This window comes from Rattus rattus, chromosome 1 (genome assembly GCF_011064425.1).
Source record: "Rattus rattus isolate New Zealand chromosome 1, Rrattus_CSIRO_v1, whole genome shotgun sequence".
NCBI lineage: Eukaryota > Metazoa > Chordata > Mammalia > Rodentia > Muridae > Rattus > Rattus rattus.
The window spans coordinates 101,649,265-101,666,968 of NC_046154.1; the positions used below are offsets into that span (position 1 = coordinate 101,649,265).

General features: G+C 45.6%; 1 protein-coding gene across 1 annotated transcript in view; it reads left to right on the forward strand.

The window, feature by feature from the left end:
* Positions 1-4,393: 4,393 nt before the first annotated feature.
* Tmeff1 (transmembrane protein with EGF like and two follistatin like domains 1) overlaps positions 4,394-17,704 on the forward strand; it is an 85,273-nt gene continuing 71,962 nt past the window's right edge. Inside the window, 1 exon segment of the mRNA XM_032904408.1 lies at positions 4,394-4,708. Within this exon segment, the coding sequence (XP_032760299.1) occupies positions 4,534-4,708 (175 nt within the window). The 5' untranslated portion in view covers positions 4,394-4,533.

Sequence of the window (17,704 nt, forward strand, 5' to 3'; positions counted from 1 at the left end):
CTGCCGTTCAGAGCTCTAACAGGCCCTTTGCTTGACTGAAACCTCCCTCTTCATCTGGTTCTTCCGCACTACTTATGAAGTCTTGTCTGCCTCTTCCTCTCCATACCATTGGTTAGCAACGCCGCAGTCTTATCTTTATATTATGCTAACTATGTTATCAATATTTGACACTAAACTTCCTTAGGGTAGAGACATCGCATTGGTGCCAACTGGGAGCCTTTCAGTCCAGATTTGCTAACGGATTTTTTTTTTTTTTCACTTTCCATGTTTTAAAGACTCTCCCACCCTCTCTCTAGGAAGTGGGGTCTAGACTCTCAAATTGGATTATATGCCAATCTCAGGGTGCTCCCATGCTCTTCCATAAACCACCCCTCTCCCTATTTCTGGCTCAAGCATTGTGGTTGTCTCCCTCCAGGGCCAATTAGTCAGCCCCAAGGTGTCTCATTAGGTTTATCAGGACTTCATTATACAGCTAGGGCAGCCAGCAGGAGGTCCAGAAAAGCCGGGATTTTGGCAGGACTGGGAGTCTGGAATAGGATTTGCCATTTTCTTCACCCCAACCCCAACCACGTTTATATTTAGTACTTATCACATTGTGTTGTAACTGTTAATTTTCAGATGTCTCCCCATCCCCACACAGCAAGGGCAGGATTATCTCTTGCCCCAAGAGGCTGCTGTGGTGCCTAGCATGCAAGGAGTGCTCACAAAGGTTTACTAAAGAAATGACTGCTCGCCGCTTTATTACTGAGGGCAAAAACCAACTTAGAGAAGGCACTGCCTGTGGCTTAAACAATAACAAGGAAAAAAAAAACCCTGAGTGTCCCCCAAATCTTTTTGTTTAAGTTTCTTTGGGTTTTCTATTACTTGGAGCTGAAAACATTCTTTAAAATCATAACAAACGGTTGTCACACGCAGGATCCCTGATAGGTTTTTGTTCAAAAATATCCATTCCACATGTCTGGGCTAACTTCCATACCTCTCTGTGTGTGTGTGTGTGTGTGTGTGTGTGTGTGTGTGTGTGTAGGTCAGAGGCTGACTTCTAACATCTCCCCCATTGGTTAACTATACATTTTATTTTTTAAAATTATGATGTATCATTATTAATTTGTGGGTGGTAGAGTCTCTCTCTCTGTGTGTGTGTGTGTGTGTGTACTCAGTCCCTCATGCTTATACCACAAGCACTTTTGACACCTAGCCCAGAGTTCCCTACCTTTTGATTTTGGGATCTTGTTTGGGGGAACTGGTCTTAGCTGGTGAGATGTCATTAGATATGGACAAGCAGCAGGAGGAAGCCGCTTACACAACCTTCAACGCTGACAAGTCCTCCCAGAAGCCTCAGCTCTGGGAACCAGAGCCCCGGAATTAATTCTGGTGGAGTGACCCAGAGTTCAGCCTGTGCACAAGAACCAAGCTCTGCTGGATCTGAGGTTGAAGCAAAGCCATCCAGCCAGGGCTGTCCCAGATTAGCCAATCCTAGCACAGACCCTATAAGACCTATGAAGAAAGAGTGTCTCACAGTGCCGGCATTTTATGGTTGTTTGCTAAGGAGAAACAGTTGATTGATCAAGGTTAGGTCAGGGTTCTCTAACCTTGGCCGTGCCTCTGAGTTATTTAGAGGACTTTAAAAGAAATAGATACTAAAACTTCCTCCAGACTGTCTGGAGTGGTTTTCAGAAATCTACATTCCTTTTAAATAATCTGCGTAGATTTTATATAGGAATTCCACATCCTTTTGTTACCTGTTATCTGGGAATTACAGATGCTAACGTGTATGATGGGGTTTCTAAGTAATTTCTAAACTCTTTTTCCTTTGACCAGACAATAAAAAGAGGAATCTTTTCTGACACCGTATGATTAAAGAGAGATTCTTTCTCCCTCTCAGAATCTTTTCCATTGGGAAAATTTTTCGAGAAATCCATGTTGACTTTTTTTCTTACCTGATCTGGAGAAAGATCCAGATAAGAAATGTGATTAGCGACCTAGGGTTATTTGCTTTCAATTTAAACCAAGGTTGTGTCCTCTTGGTATTTTTGCCTGGGCTACGATTAGCAGACAAATGGAAATCTGAGGCAGAATACCGGGGCTGTAAGTGTGAAGACACTGTTCATGGAAGGAGCACCCGTGACATCAAGCTTAACAGAGAGGCTGCTGGGAGTCTGAGCACCGAGGGGCTGGGATCACCTGGTTCAGGGCCTCAGGAAGAGCCAGGCTTAACAGCCCAGAGGCTGGAGGCAAACCATAGAGGGTGTTAGAGATGCAGATCTATTTAGATACAAAGCATGACAGAAATGCAACTCAACCGCAAATAGATTATACAATTATGATGACAAAAACTTTTCATTGAAAAAATTCAACAGAAAAACATGACAGGCAAATATTGACTACCCACAATCCCCTTTTCCAGAGTCAATGGTAATATAACGGGGTAAAGCAGTCTTGCCCTTTCTTTAGGCTGGTACATATGCATATTTTAGAAAAGCAAGATTTTCTTTTCTTTAAAGAGTATTTGTTTATTAATGTGTGCCTATGTGAGATTATGCACTTCAGACCCCTTGGGACTGGATCATAGGCAGTTGGGTGTCACCTGGTGTGACTGCTGAGAACCGAAAACCAGGTCTTCTGAAAGGGCAGGAAGAACTCAAACACTGAGCCATCTCTCCAGTCCCCAGGATTTTCTTATGTACACTCACTAGTATCCCTGTTTCTACACCATTAATCATTAAGCTAATCATTATCAAAAGCTGTACACAAAGACAATCATACCTCAGTCCCACTGATGACCACCGGAGCCATATTTTACTATTACAAAAAAGCTGTAATGAACATCTTCATTTATTCATCGTTGTGTCTTGTTCATCCACCTTCAAAGCATAATTCCCAATATTGGTATTGTTAGAGAAGCAAGTTTAGTTTTCTCTTTATATTTGGATTGCCCCTCCCTCCAAAATGTATAAATGAATAGTGGTAAGTTTGTCATTCTAACTTTTTTAATAATCACCCAGAGGAGTAACTTTTTGGAATAAATATCTTTCCCTTTTTGGAATAAAAATCTTTAAAGTGGCTTTAAAGATTTTTTAAAAAAATAAGTTTATTCATAATGTCTATGGATGTTTTGTTTGATGTACATCTGTACCACATGTCTACACTGCCCTTTGAGGCCAGAAGAGGGTCTCAGATCCCTTGGAACTGTATTTACAGATGGTTGTGAGCTGCTGTGGGAATCCAAACTGGAGCCTCTGCAAAAGCATCCTATGCTCTCAGCGGCAGGGCTATCTCTTGCTAGACTCCAAACCTTTCCGGTGTACCCCTTGCCTGCACATTTTCCTTCCTTGTCTTTACTTCTATGTTCAGTGTTTATCTTGTATTTAGACTGTAGCTTTCTTCGAGTGACCTTTTTGCATATTTCTTAATTTTACAATGAAATTCTAAAATTCCTTCTCAAGTGGGAAACATAACACACTGCAAAAAGCAGAAAATTTCCAAGAATTCATGGTTTTATTGCCTGTGTAAAGTTATCATTTAGTAACGTGAGGACTGCAGCGGACTTATTGGGCTCCAGAAAGCTGGAAGACTCTTGGTCCCAACTTCCTGATCTGGGGAAGGAAGAAGACCAGAATGCAAACTCCTTTGTAAAGCTGTGAAATAGAACTGGAGAGGATACAGGCTAAGAGCTTCCTCTAGGCCTTGGATATAGCAAATCCGCTCTAAATCTTTGCTATTATGCGCGGAAAGGGTAACGCACTTTAAAGATTCAGCAGAGAGATGCAGTTATCCAGGAACTCGGTGGGGTGAGACTAGGGAATTAAGACTTGCCCCCTGAGAAATGCACAGCTGGAGTGAGAACTGGTACCAATCCCGATCCTGCCCATTTCTCGGGATGTGACTGACCTTGGACAAGTCACCTTTTGCCTTTACCTCCACCTGGAAAACCCAGGAAAGACCACCTGAGCTCGTGCAGGGTTAGAAGGCGCGTGGGAAAGGCTCACAAAGGGCTTCTGAGACACAGTCCCGGAGCGCTCTCCAGCATCCTCGGCGCCGTCTGACCAGCCAGAAGGATCGGCGACCCCAGCCCGCGCCCCCGCCCGCCTCAGGAACAATGGCTCCCCGGGAGGGGCGGAGCTCGGCGCCGGGGGTGTGCGCGGGGCGGGGTCGCCGCTCCCTCCCCGCCCGCGGCTCCGTCACGCGCCCCTCACCGGGCGGGCCGGGGTCTTTGTGACGCGGCGGCGACGGCCGCGCGGACACAAAGGGAAGGCGAGCCTGCGAGCTAGAGGCTGCGTCCGTCCCCGCCCCGCGCCCCCCGCGCGCGCCCCAGCTCCGTGTTCCCCACGCGGCGCGCTCCCTGGCCTCGCGCGCCCGCGCCCCTCGCCCGCGCCGGGGTACCCCAACGAGGCTGTCCCGAGCGCAGAGGGCCGGGGCCTGGCAGGGGATGCTGCGGGGCTGCCCCGGGCGGCGGCACGGCTGCTAGGAGGCGGCACGGGGCCGGTGTGCCCGGCCTGCCGCTCCCTGAGCTCCCCGCCGTGCGGCCGCGACAGCATGGGCGCCCAGGCGCCGCTCCGGCTGCCGGCCGCGCCCCCGCTCGCCGTCTGCGGCTACACGTCGGTGCTTCTGCTCTTCGCCTTCTGCCTGCCCGGGAGCGGCGCGTCCAACCAGCCCGCGGGCGGCGGCGGGGACTGTCCCGGAGGCAGAGGCAAGAGCATCAACTGCTCAGGTAGGAGCCGCCGGCGCCCGCCTCTGGGGCTCCTCCCTTCCGCCGTTCTGGGGCACCGGTGTAGACTAAGGGTACTGAGGAGTCCCGGGGGCCGGGAGGTGGGCAGGACGCGAGTTCGCGGTGCAGGCTTGGGGACCTGGGTTGGAGATGGGGAGTGGCCGTGTGTGAGTCGGTGGGTGTCGAGTGGCCGGGGCTAGGGCGGCCCTGCGGCGTGGTGAGCTGGTGAGGTTCCGCGAGACGGAGCAGTGATCCTGGGTGTGCTCGTGGAAGCGCGTGTAAAGTGTTGTGAAGCCTCAAGGGAGGGAGGACGGGTGGGCTTCAAGGGGGGTGTGTGTGTGTGTGTGTGTGTGTGTGTGTGTGTGTGTGTGTGTGTGTGTGTGTGTGTGTGATGGTGAGGAGCTAGGGAACTGAGGTTAGGGCCTGAGGACTGACCATGTGTTGGTGGGGAGGTTCTTCCTTAGAGTTCCTGGGTCTCAGAGGTTATGCCGGTAAAAAGAAGGAGTGGTTATGTTTGTCCTTTGGGTTCAGGGGTGCAGTGGGGGCCTATACTGTCCACTGGTCTGTGAATCAGGGCAGCAGGGAGTCCCAGGAGGGCCCAGGAAGTGTTCTGTTGGTTATGTCTGGACAAAAGCCTGGGGCTCAGGTAACCAGGCTGGAGTATGTATATAGGGTGAAGAGATGAGAGTCCAGGAGTGAGCCCAGTTTGACAGAGGGAGGGAGCTAGGGAGTCATCTTGTGTGGGATTTGGGTATGAAAGGTAATTAGGTCTCAGAGAGTGCCCCTGTGTAGCTAGTGTAACCCCGGGTTAATTAAAGTGGTGTAGAAAGAGAGGCAATGGTGGCGTGTGTGTTTTGCAGGAGGACCAGGAGATTGGCAGCCAGGGGAGCCAGGGAGTAAGTGACCTCTCCCCTCTCTCCAAGGCCGCCTGCCCTCCCACAGCTGTTGGAAACAAAGAGCTTGCTGGGGTTTTAATGGATGACACTGGGGAGGAGGGGACCAGGCAGTAAAGTTCCCCCATCCTTTCGGAAGGAGTCCCAGAGGAGCCAGGGGATTCAGGCCCTGGGGCAAAGAGAGGCTTCCAGGATCTCTTTGGGGGAGGGTAGGTCTACTTGCAGCTGGTCCAGCAGACCTAGGGGTCGTCAGCCAACCCTTGCTCACTTGGGCTTTTATCACTTCTCTTTTATCACTTCTCAGCCTGGCACTTGTCCTTTTAACTAGGGTTGAAGTGGGGAGCAGGGGTGCACCTGAGAGCCAATGGGAGTCAGCTAATGGGGGCCTGCCAGGCAACCTTGGACCTGTGGTTTGAAGGGGCTATGGTATGGGACAGTGATTTAGGGGTAAGAGGGTTTATGCTGGCCTTTGTCTTTTGGTGGTGTGAGGACACCCTTTTTAGTTAATTTCACATGGTATGTTTAATGAGGGGTGAGAGGTTTTGAGAGCTGCTACAGTGGCATGTCCATTAAAAGCCTGCCCACCCATAAACTCTCTTTTATTTTCCTAAAAGTAATTGGGGTGCGATGATGCTTTAGTAAGCCATCACTCTTATTTTGTCTTTTTTTTTTTTTTTTTTTTTTTTCTGGAGCTAAGGACTGAACCCTGGGCCTTGCGCTTGCTAGACAAGCCCTCTACCACTGAGCTAAATCCCCAACCCTGCCATCGCTCTTTATTTAAGAAGAAGAAGCTGTTTGTCTATCAGAGTGACTTTTTTGGGTAATGAATAGTGGTTACCTTTTGTAGGTGATCAATCACACGGTGTCAAAATATCTTACTGGGTGATGTGTTATGGTTATTTGTGTGTGTGTGTGTGTGTATGTGTGTGTGTATATGAGTGTGTGTGTGTGTGTGTGTGTGTTGGGGGGAGGAGTTAGCTAACTTCATTTGTCCTTAGCAAAGCATAGCATTTATTGAATGGTATTTGTGTATACTTTATCTGATCCTGTCCAAGGGCATAGGACAAGTGTTCAGAAAGGACTGGGCACTCACAGGGAGTGGGAAGAAGGGGGCTCATCTGGAGGCCATAGCTATTGCTGCAGACCTGTAATTTGGGTGCAAGTCAGTTGATGTTTCTTAGTTTCTTCAGTCAAAACGGATTTGGATTTAATATCCAATCTTAAAAATATTTGTCACTGATAATGAATGTGTTTTACCTGAACGCAAACACACACACACACACACACACACACACACACACACACACACACACACACACCATGCCTGCAGTGCCTCCAGAGGCCAGAAGAGGGCAGGAGAAAATTCCACACACACACACACACACACACACACACACACACACACACACACACACACACACACACACACACACACACACACACCATGCCTGCAGTGCCTCCAGAGGCCAGAAGAGGGCAGGAGAAGAAAATTCCCCAGGAACTGGGCTGTCCATCATGTGGGTGCTGGCAACTGAACTCAGGACCCTGTGTGAGAGCAGTAAGTGCTCCTGATGGCCGAGCCATCTTTCCAGGGCATAATGACAGATTTTTTGTTGTTGTTGTTATAACACTCTGGGGCAAAGAAGGAATAATGACAGATTTTTTTTTTTTTTTTTTTTTTTTGTTATAACACTCTGGGGCAAAGAAGGAAAATACACATTTTAGTTGATGAATTTGAGAACTGTAGTAATCCAGTATGAGCACACGATGCATTTGTGTTATAAATACTTGAGATTACAAGTCCTAGGGTTCCCTTGACATTATCTCAAGGGTGTATGTATTTAGCTTTAAAATCTAAGTACCGTCCTTGACTCCCTTTTGGTCTCGTCCTTTGGTTTGCCATTTTAGACTTCTGTGATCTTTAATGGAGTCCCGATTCTGTCAGGCTGTGTGTGCTGGGTTACTCAGATCTTTGAGTCTTTTGTTAATATGAAGATAAGCCCATGGGTTTTATCAATAGTAATTATTTAGATTATAGGAAAGTTGGGGTCCTGGGGTGTTTTACTGGAAGTTTGTGGGTGTGTTAGTTAATCAGACATTCAAGTGGTGTGTTCTCTTAGTTGAGTTTAGTAGATTTTCAAGCTTTTGGAGTTTGACATTTTCCATCTTCTTCACCAGACTATCCCTAAAAGATGTGGTCAGAACATCTTGTTAGGCCACATCTCTCTCCCTTTCTCCATTCTAGTGGAAAAGAAAGATGCCTTTTAGAGCATGCCTTTATAAGGAATCTAAGTGTACACACACACACACACACACACACACACACACACACACACAAACTAGCATGCATAGATTAACTTATTCTCAAAAACTCCAGCTAGGTGGCACGTTGCCCTCCAGTTTCTTTTTCTAAACATGAGAGTGTGTTCTTTAATTTCTGCTCTTCTGGCCCCTGGTCAGGACTGTAGATATTTAGCAGTAGTTTTAAAGTATGGTCTGAAAGTTTGTTCAGCCTCAAATTGGTTTGCCCAGGAAATGTATTTTGGAGTCAGCTCTGTGGTCTGCAGCCGTTCAGGGTGCAAGCTGCTTACTGTAGGAGTTCTTCTTTTTGTCAGAGTCCTAGACTCCGTTTGGAGAGCATGTGCCTTTAAGGCAGTGATGCTGAATGGGTCTGTGCTGTCCTTTCAGCTCTGGCTGAGGCAGCGTCTTCCCCAAGCAGTAAGCGCCTTTCTTCTCTCATTTATGTAAGCTCTTTTTATTGGTCTCTTTCTACAGTCCTCTACTCATTCTAGACTTTAGGCTTCTGATGTTTTTTTTTTGACTTTGTTTACATCTTTTTATTAATAGTTACTCTTTAAAAATTAACTTGTGAGGAGGCTTTCTGTTTTTCCAAAGAGAAAAAAAAAATGTGGCAATTGTATGACTTTTGTGAAGATGAACTAGAGCTCAAGAGACTAGATAACCTTAGATAACATTTGTTTCCCACCCCTGATAGGATCGATGGTCCTTTTTGGCTTCGGGAGCTTTCGGTGTTTGAGAAGAATGAATGAGTCTGAATACATGAAACATTTCTGGTTCAGGGGCTGTGGTTAAAGGGGTAAAACAGCGGCAAGTGGCATTTAGTGGCAGATGTAAGAGGGAGAATTTGAACTGGGTTCCAGCATGCCAGAGAAGTTAGAAGGGTCCTCTAGAAGCTATCTATGAATGCCAGGCTGACAGGAGAACCTTGCTGTCCGCACTTCAGAGTTCTAGGGAATAAATAATGAGTTGTTTAGTTAGTGTGGGAAATAGTGGTCAGAGCAGTGGTCGAGGTCTCCGACATATAAAGTATGGTTATAAATTTACTTGGTGAGCCTTGAGTGAGCCTGTGTCGTATAATCTGACATACCAGATATTAAGGGAAATATAGGAGAGGTCCTCCCTGCCTTCAGAGACCTTATAGTGGAAGGAGTGTGGTTATTCTCCTATAAAACATGTGCAGTGGAAATTCCTGCCTAGTGCATCTGGATCTTCCTCTCTCCCGGTGAATAAGCACTTACTGATAACTAACACTGATTGGATTAAAAAGCAAACAAACAGTACAGCAAGAATAGTCTAGTAACAAAATTGAATAATCACCACTAATTCTAGAATAGTTCATCATCCTGGAAAGAAACCACTTACTGTTGACAGTCATCTGGTCTCCAGAGCCTCTGGTTCCTACTACTTTGCATTGTGTCACTGTGGATTTGCATTCTGCATTCAAGTGGAATCACACCACAGTCATACAAGGTGGAATCACACCTTACGAGGTTCAGTCATACAAGGAAGTGCAATCACACCTTACGAGGTCCAGTCATACAAGGAAGTGGAATCACACCTTACGAGGTCCAGTCATACAAGGAAGTGCAATCACACCTTATGAGGTCCAGTCATACAAGGAAGTGGAATCGCACCTTATGAGGTCCAGTCATACAAGGAAGTGGAATCACACCTTATGAGGTTCAGACATACAAGGAAGTGCAATCATACCTTACGAGGTCCAGTCATACAAGGAAGTAGAATCACACCTTATGAGGTCCACTGTTTCCCATTTCTTTTATTTACTATGGTATTTTTTAACATTCATCTTTGTAGTAGAACTACATTCCTTTTAGGGTTGAATTATATCCTACTGTATGGCTGTGGTGACATCCTGTGCATCCTGCTTTTTCCATCTCTTGGGTGTACACTGAACGAGTTAGTGGATCACACGCTAACTCATATCTTTTACATTTTGATGAACTGCCAAACCGTGTTCCAAAGTTTCTGTACTCTTTTACATTCTCACCAGCGATGTGTGAGGCTTCCAGTTTCCCCACATGCTTCCCAGAATTTGTGTCTGTCTTTCTGATTTCAACCATCAGTGGGTGTGAAACTGAGTCAAGGTGGCCTTGATTTGCCTTTTCCCAAATGGCCTAGTGTGAGTTTAACATCTTTTTCATGTAGTTGTTGGTCATTTGTAAATCTTGTTTGGTGAATGGAAATGTCTCTGTACATATTCTCCTGGCCTTGGTTTTTGACCTCTCAAGTGAGCCAGTCTCCCTTTATACTCAGGAAGGCTCACAATGCACATTTAGGTGATAAAGCTCTTCCCTTAGCTGCATTTTACCTGTGTGCTATTTACTTTCCCCGCCTACTAAGAATCAGTCATGTTTGCTCTCAAACTTACTTATACCAACGGTACTTCTGAGTATAGTTTAGTAAGTGTTCCTCAGATTGAGAAGTGCAGACACGAGAAGTTATTTTGTGAAGTGCTTAGGAGAGATATGTTGGAAAGAGACAGAGTGAATGGCCTTTGAATGGATTGGATTTGAGATTAAGACTACGGGAACCGTGGGACAACCCCAGCAAGTTCTGGCTTCTTCATTACAAGTGTTTTTCAGAGTCATGCTCTCCTAAAAGGAGCACAGATATCACAGATAACTGGGTTGTTAGTGTGGTTTATTCAGGAAAACGGGGCGCTGCTTTCCACAGAGTCATATACATATACATTTATATATATACATTTGAACAACAAAGGTTTACATAACATATATATATTTTTTTAAAAAAAAGAACATTTATTATATATAAGTAAAGGTCTTCAGACAGTGAGAAGTGAACTCTTTACAGATGGTTATAGCCACCATGTGGTTGCTAAAACTCAGGACCTCTGGAAGAGCAGACCAGTGCTCTTAACCGCTGAGCATTTCTCCAGCCAGCGTTTAAAAACAATTTGTATCATTTGTAATCAGTTTTAATCACCTTTGCTTTTCTTTCTTGTATTGAAGATAGATTTTTTCCAAATACTCTATTCCGATTACAGTTTTCCTTACCCCCACGCCTTTCCAGTTCCTTCCCGCCACTCACTCTTGTGTGCATCAGAAAGGGGGTGGTGGTTGTACAACCCCCCACCACCCGTACGGAATGCTCGTAAGAAGATATACAAACAGAGCTAAGGAATGATGGTCCTGATTGGTGGGGATCAGAGTAAGTGATGCTTGAACCAGGTCGTGAGGGATAGGATAGTAGGTCACCTGGAAACACCAGGGCGCTTTCCCCTGGAGCCTTTGCTGTTGTTTTTCCTTTTGCCTAGAACCTTCTGGTCCAGGTCTTGTAGCTCCTTACCGTCTTCAAGTGTTCGCAGTAATGCCACCTTCCAACATGGCTGCCTTCAGGACCTTCTGCAGTCTCTCCTCTCTCACCCCATGGTTCATGCTCTTTTTCTAACTTTATAAGTTGCACATCAAAGGTATTTTTGTCTGCATTGTTCACTTAGATCACAGCGTGCCTAGAATGGCACCTGGCCATGGTAAGCTGCCTGGGACATATTTATTTATGGGATGGCATAATGGCCGAAGGAACGGCGCCTCCGAAGAGAACTGGGAGAAGTGTTTCTAGGCTTAGGAAAGGCACAGCGATGGGAAACTGAAGGTTTGGAATGTCAGCGGCATTGCCTGTGATGTGTAATAGTGACGCCTGATTTAGGAGACAAACCTGGGCAACTGTGAGGGGTTACCTAGGTTAGGGCACCCCTGGGCATTTGTGAGGGGTTATCTTGATTAGATTCATTGAGATGGGAAGACCTGTCCTAAGGAGGAGCGCATCAATTCCAGGAGGAGAAAGGGAGCTGAATACCAGTCATGGTTCTCCACATCCTGACTGGCTCTCTAAGTTCTTGCTGCCTGGGCACCATGGAGCGAACCCTTGAACTATCAGCCAGAATAAACCCTTAAGTTGCTCTGTTAGGTATTAGTAACTATTATGCTGCCATAGGTTGTGGTGGGGAAGGTCAGAGAAAGGGAAGGGGAAGATAGGGACAAGTTGCCACCATGTCAGCTGCAGGCATTCACGGATAATCTGGAAGGTTGGCAGTTGTTCTGAAGACTTGGGAGTCTCATTAGAAAGTTCACATTGGCCTCATGGTTTTAGAAAACAAAGCCTGGAACTGGCCAGGCAGAAATGGAGAACTTGGCAGTGTGGTGAAAAGACACCGTGGCGATCGAGACGCTTGTTCAGCCTATACGGTGTTTTTACAAGTGGCGTTGGTTGTTAACCATCAGTCTCAGGCCTCAGCTCAGAATCTGCATTTCAGCCTTTTCCAGACCTGAAGACTGACAACTTTGAGCCCTCATTTTCACATAGCCACATGAGCCAGTGATGACTAAGGCGTGGTCCCTTCACTCTTCCGGTCCAGCAGCAGCTGGCCTGCTTCCTGTGTCTTCTGCTTAGCCCTTGGATCTCTTGTTCTGGAGATCTGTGGGTTGTGGCACACTTCATGTGGGATGAAGGGCCTTGGGGAGGCTGGGACAGGCCTTCCCTGCTGTGCACTCCCCTACCCCCGCCCGTGTGTGACCTTCTGTGTGGTGCACCCTACTCCCTTCACTTCCAGGCTAGCACCCTCTCTTTACTCTCCCAGAGGAAGGGACCGCTCATGGATGGCCACTGCTAGAAGGGCCGCTTCACTCAGGATTTTTCCCCTTCTTGTTCTTAATCCTTATTTTGAGCCCACCTCTCTTCTTTGTCTCGGAACTTACTCTACTATCTGCTTATCACGTTTTCCTTAAGTTTCCCTACGGTATTTTTAACCACACTCATTTCCACTGTACTTTCTTCATTTCGTCTTGGCACTTCCTCCTTTTTACGCTTTGCCTTTTCTTTTTTTCTTTCTAAATTTGTTGCATTCATTTTTTTTTTAAATACGGAGGCATTTATGGTCACATTCCACTTATGGTTATAAAGCGCATGAACTCAGGTGTGTTGGTTTGCTTAGTGGTTTTGTGTTATGGTGGGAGAACGTGCTGTATAGATTTTTATGTTTGAGTATATTAAAAGTAGATGGGTATTGACATCGCGGTTTGAAAAAAATTTATGAAAGATTTACACTCTAGGGAAAAAAAGGTTCCTCGACTTCTCATTTTCCACAGCGATCCTTATTTTACTAAACTTCTAAAAGCTCTTAATTTCAGAAGAGGGAGTCATGGGAGTGCGCCCACATTCTCTAGCTGAGGTCTCCTAAAGTCGTTCTACAGCCGCTCTCACTCAGTGTATGCTTCTCTCTCTCTGTCTGTCCCTCTTCTCTTCCCTGTGAACCTCGCTCTACCAGACTGGTTCCTCACACAGGGAAGATGCAAGTTACTTTTTGAAGACCTGTTTTATTTGTTTGAATGTGCGGGTGTGTTTGTACACATGCTCTCGGCTGCCCATCAGGTCCAGAAGAGGGTGGGGATCCCCTGGAGCTGCAGTTAGAGGCCACTGTAAGCCTCTGGACATGGGAGCTGGGAACTGAATTCTGGTCCTCTGGAAAAGCAGCGGTTTCTTAACCACTGAGCCGTGTCTCCAGCTTCTCATTCATGCTTTGTATTAGGTCTGTATGTTTTAGTGTGTGTGTGTGTGTGTGTGTGTGTGTGTGTGTGTGTGTGTGTGTGTGTGTGTGTGTGGGTGTGTGTGTGGTGTACAGTATGGATGTGTCTGTGTGAGGCCAGCAGTATGAGGGGTGTGTCTTCTTCAGTCTCTTTCTGTCTAAGTTTTGAGACGCTTTCACTGAACCTGGAGATGACTGATGAAGCTACGCTGCTAGGCTAGCACGATCCAGGATTCACCCATCTTGCTTCTCCAGTGCTGGAAATTCAGATACCCAGTTGCACACCAGCTGTATGGGGGTGCTGGGGGATCTGAACCCAGGTCTTCATGTTTCCAAACGCTTTACTGACTAAGCCAACTCCCTAGCATTCCTGTACATTTAATTTTTATTTTGTCATCTGTTGATAAGACAGTGAAACCTCCAAATGTAACACAGGTTTTCAACAGGGGGTTTTGCTATTTAGTTTAGGAAACACACACTAAACTTTGATAATTTCTTGTACTTTTTGACTTCGTTTATACATTATACCCCTATGTAGAGCATTTTAAAGCCTTTTCTCAAGTTTGTAATATCCAATCATTTCTGGATTTATCTCTTAGTTTTTCAGAGCTGGGATTTGTTTTCCAGCAGGATATGGATCATTCAGCTCTTCTAGGCCTTCAACCCATTCACAGATGATGGCATCACAGATGCCGTCATGATAGATGATGTCATGATAGATGATGTCATCGTGATGTATATGCTGCTCCTCATTTTGCATTTGTGGCACTGGGGATAGTAACGAGGGCCCTGAATGGGGATAGTAACGAGAGCACTGTAGGGAATGATAGTAAAGGGCGCTATAGGGGAGAGTAACAAGGGCGCTCTACAGGGATATTAACAAGGGCCCTGTACGGGGATAGGAATGAGGGTGCTGTACCAGGATAGTAATGAGGGCCCTGTCCGGGGATAGTAACGAGGGTGCTGTAGCGGGATAGTAATGAGGGCGAGAGCTGTAGCGGGATAGTAATGAGAGTGCTGTAGCGGGATAGTAATGAGGGCAAGGGTGCTGTAGGCACGGTGCTCTGAAACTGACTTACTAATGAGGCACTCCATTGCAGCCAAGGCTGGCCTGACTTCACTTCCCTGGCACTGGGATCACAGTGTAGTGCCACTATGCCAAGCTTTCCTTTTCTTTTTTCTTAAATTATACAATGCAGTGATTTTTAATATAAACACAGGTTGTGTAAACATTGCAATCAATTTTGTCTCCCCGCCAAAGAAACTTCCTATCTGTTAGTGTTATGGAGTTTTAGGGGAAAAAAAGCTTTGTTCCAGTAAGGAGATGGGCAGAGGGACCATTAATTGCCTGGCGAAACTGGGAAATGTCACAGAGGTTCAGCGAGCTGGGGTATGGCTTTGAGGGGCCAACAGGATCCTTTTTGTTTTATAGCAAAGGGAACAAGGGCTAAAGGTTGGAGGTCAGCCTGGCTGTGATGCCCGTGTGGCCCCGTCCCCCATCTTCCACTTCCTCACCAGTATTTTTCTTTCCTTTTTCTGTCACAACCAACCATCTTCACTTAATTTGATATTTGTTGACTTTTATTTTTCCTACATATGAAAATGAATTAATTAATGAATTAAAAATGTAAATTTCTTTTTAAGTTTGGTGAGGTGGTGACTTCGACCCATTGAAGCCTTTTAAAATACGGGGTTAAAAGCCTTGTAACAGAACTATTTTTATGCATTACTATTAACTCTGTTATTAGCTTCTCTCCAGAGAGAGATAAGGGATTTACGAACTTGGCATAGTACTCTCTTGGATTTGAGAATTACGTGTTTGAGGCATAAACTCCTTTCAGTCTATATTTTTTGTTGGTTAGGTAACTTCATATATTGTTAAACTCATTCCTGTTCAGATCTATTTTTTTTTTAAATAATCCCAGCACTTAAGAGGCAGAGGCAGGTGGATCTCTATGACTTTGAGGATAACCTGCTTGACATAGCAAGTTCTGGGTTAGCTGAGACTACATAGGAAGACCCTGTCTCAAAACATTGTTTTCCTCTTTACAGCCGTTAATGCCAAGTTCTCCAGTGCCAATTTTCAGACTGTTCTTACATAGATTTTTTTCTCTGTGGGTGAGTTCTTGGGTTTTGGTTACCTCCTATTGTACTCAGTGTTCTAGACACTAAGGGACCGAAGTTAGAAATAGAACCAATACCAATATTTGTATGTTCAGACTTATTAATATATTTATTTATTTAATGTATATGAATACACTATAACTGTTTTCTCTTTTCAGACATACCTTGTGGTTGCTGGGAATTGAACTCAGGACCTCTGGAAGAGCAGTCAGTGTTCTTAACCACTGAGCCAGCTCTCCAGCTCCCAGATTTATTAACTTTTGAAAAATGTTTGAAGTAGGCTGTGTATTAAGGGCGCTAGGAAAATTCTAAAACATGCATGTAACCAAATGCACATGTAAAGTGAAAATGAGTGTGTGACCATGTGCTATTTTATATCCTGCTTTTCTCTTTTTAATTTTATAGTGGGTCTTTGTCTTTTTAATATTCATTTTATTTGTGTGTATGAATCTGTGTCAGAATGTGTGTATGTTTGTGTGTGTATGTGTGAGTGTGTGTGTGTATCTGAGTGTGTGTGTATGTGTGAGTGTGTGTATGTGTGAGTGTGTGTATGTGTGAGTGTGTGTGTGTGGTGTGTGTGTGGTGTGTGTGTGGTATGTGTGGGTATGTATGTATGAGTGTGTGTATGTATGTGAGTGTGTTTATGTGTGTGAGGTGTGTGTGTGTGTGTGTGTGTGTGTGTGTGGTGTGGTGTGTGTGTGTGTGTGTGTGTGTGTGTGTGTGTGTGTGTGTGTGTGTGTGTGTGTGTGTGTGTGTGTGTGTGTGTGTGTGTGTGTGTGTGTGTACGTACAAGGAGGCCAGGAGGGGGTGTCAGGTCCTCTAGAGTTGGCGTTACAGATGATTGGGAGCTGCCTGACACCGGTGCTGGAAGCTGAACTCTGGTCCCCTGCAGGAGCAGTGAGTGACTTAACCACTGAGTCATCTCTCCAGCCCACGGGTCTTCTTTCACATACTTTAGTAGCTGGGTAACGTTTTATCAATAATTTATTTAATTAATTCCTAACAGATGGATGCATAGTTTATTTAATTAATTCCTAACAGATGGATACTTAGATTGGTGTTTGAAAAGATGAGCATGTTTTGATGCGGAGGCACATGCAAACGGACCAGCTACCGGGAAGGCTGGAAGATCACTTGAACCTCAGAATTCCAGGACAGTCCTGGGCAACCCAGCTAGACACTGTGAAAACAAAAACCACAGGAAGAACGGATGTGGAAAAAGTTTTTCAGATGTCGTATATTTTGTTTTTCTATCGTAATTTCCTAGAAAGGAAATTTGTTTGGTGAAAGGATAAAGACAAGATTTTAATACATATGGCTGTGAGAGATTTGCTGGGATGTCCTCATAGCTGGCTCCGAGCTCAGTTTTCTTACCTTTTCCAGCACAGAGGCTAACAGCAATGAAGTGTCTGACACTATCAGGGCATCTGCATGTTACCTGCTGCTCTAAGGTCCTTCCATATCTTTAATCCTCCAGCAACATCTTGAGAGGTCCTGTCTCCCTTGTACAGAGTGGCATTGGAGATTCGAACCTGGGGCTTTGTGCTAGCCAGGTAACCTCATTACCATTGCGTATGTAGTGGCAGAAGTGTTCTAGACCACATTTCTAGTCTTTGTGCATATGGGGGCAGGGGGAGCCCTTAATAAGGCTAATGTATCATGTCAGGAAATGTGGAGATTTGTCATCATTATTTTTAACAAGCACCGTAATAGATTCACTTTATGAATCCGTGAGAGGAAAACTCACAGGTTTGCCAAGTTAGTGTCAGTACTCTGGAAGCAGGAGGGACCATTGCTGTCCTGCATCGTTGGCCAGAAGCTGGTGTTTTTACTACTCAGCTTGGGATCTCGGTCTGTTCTCTCATCAGAACCGGCAGCGCGTCCTCCTTGTCACCTCGCCTGGAGCATCCTGACACAGGCATTTCGTACTGAAGGGGAGGCAGCAGGGGAAGGTGCGGGTGTGGAGGACTGATGGGATCCAAGTGTTATTTAGCAAAGCTGGTTTGGCAGTAGCATGCAGAATGGATGACAGGGATATGACAGGGATACTGGAGGAGGCAGGTAATCATAGAGCACACGTGCAGCTTCTTTCATTTAAATATAACTTGGAGAAGTCGT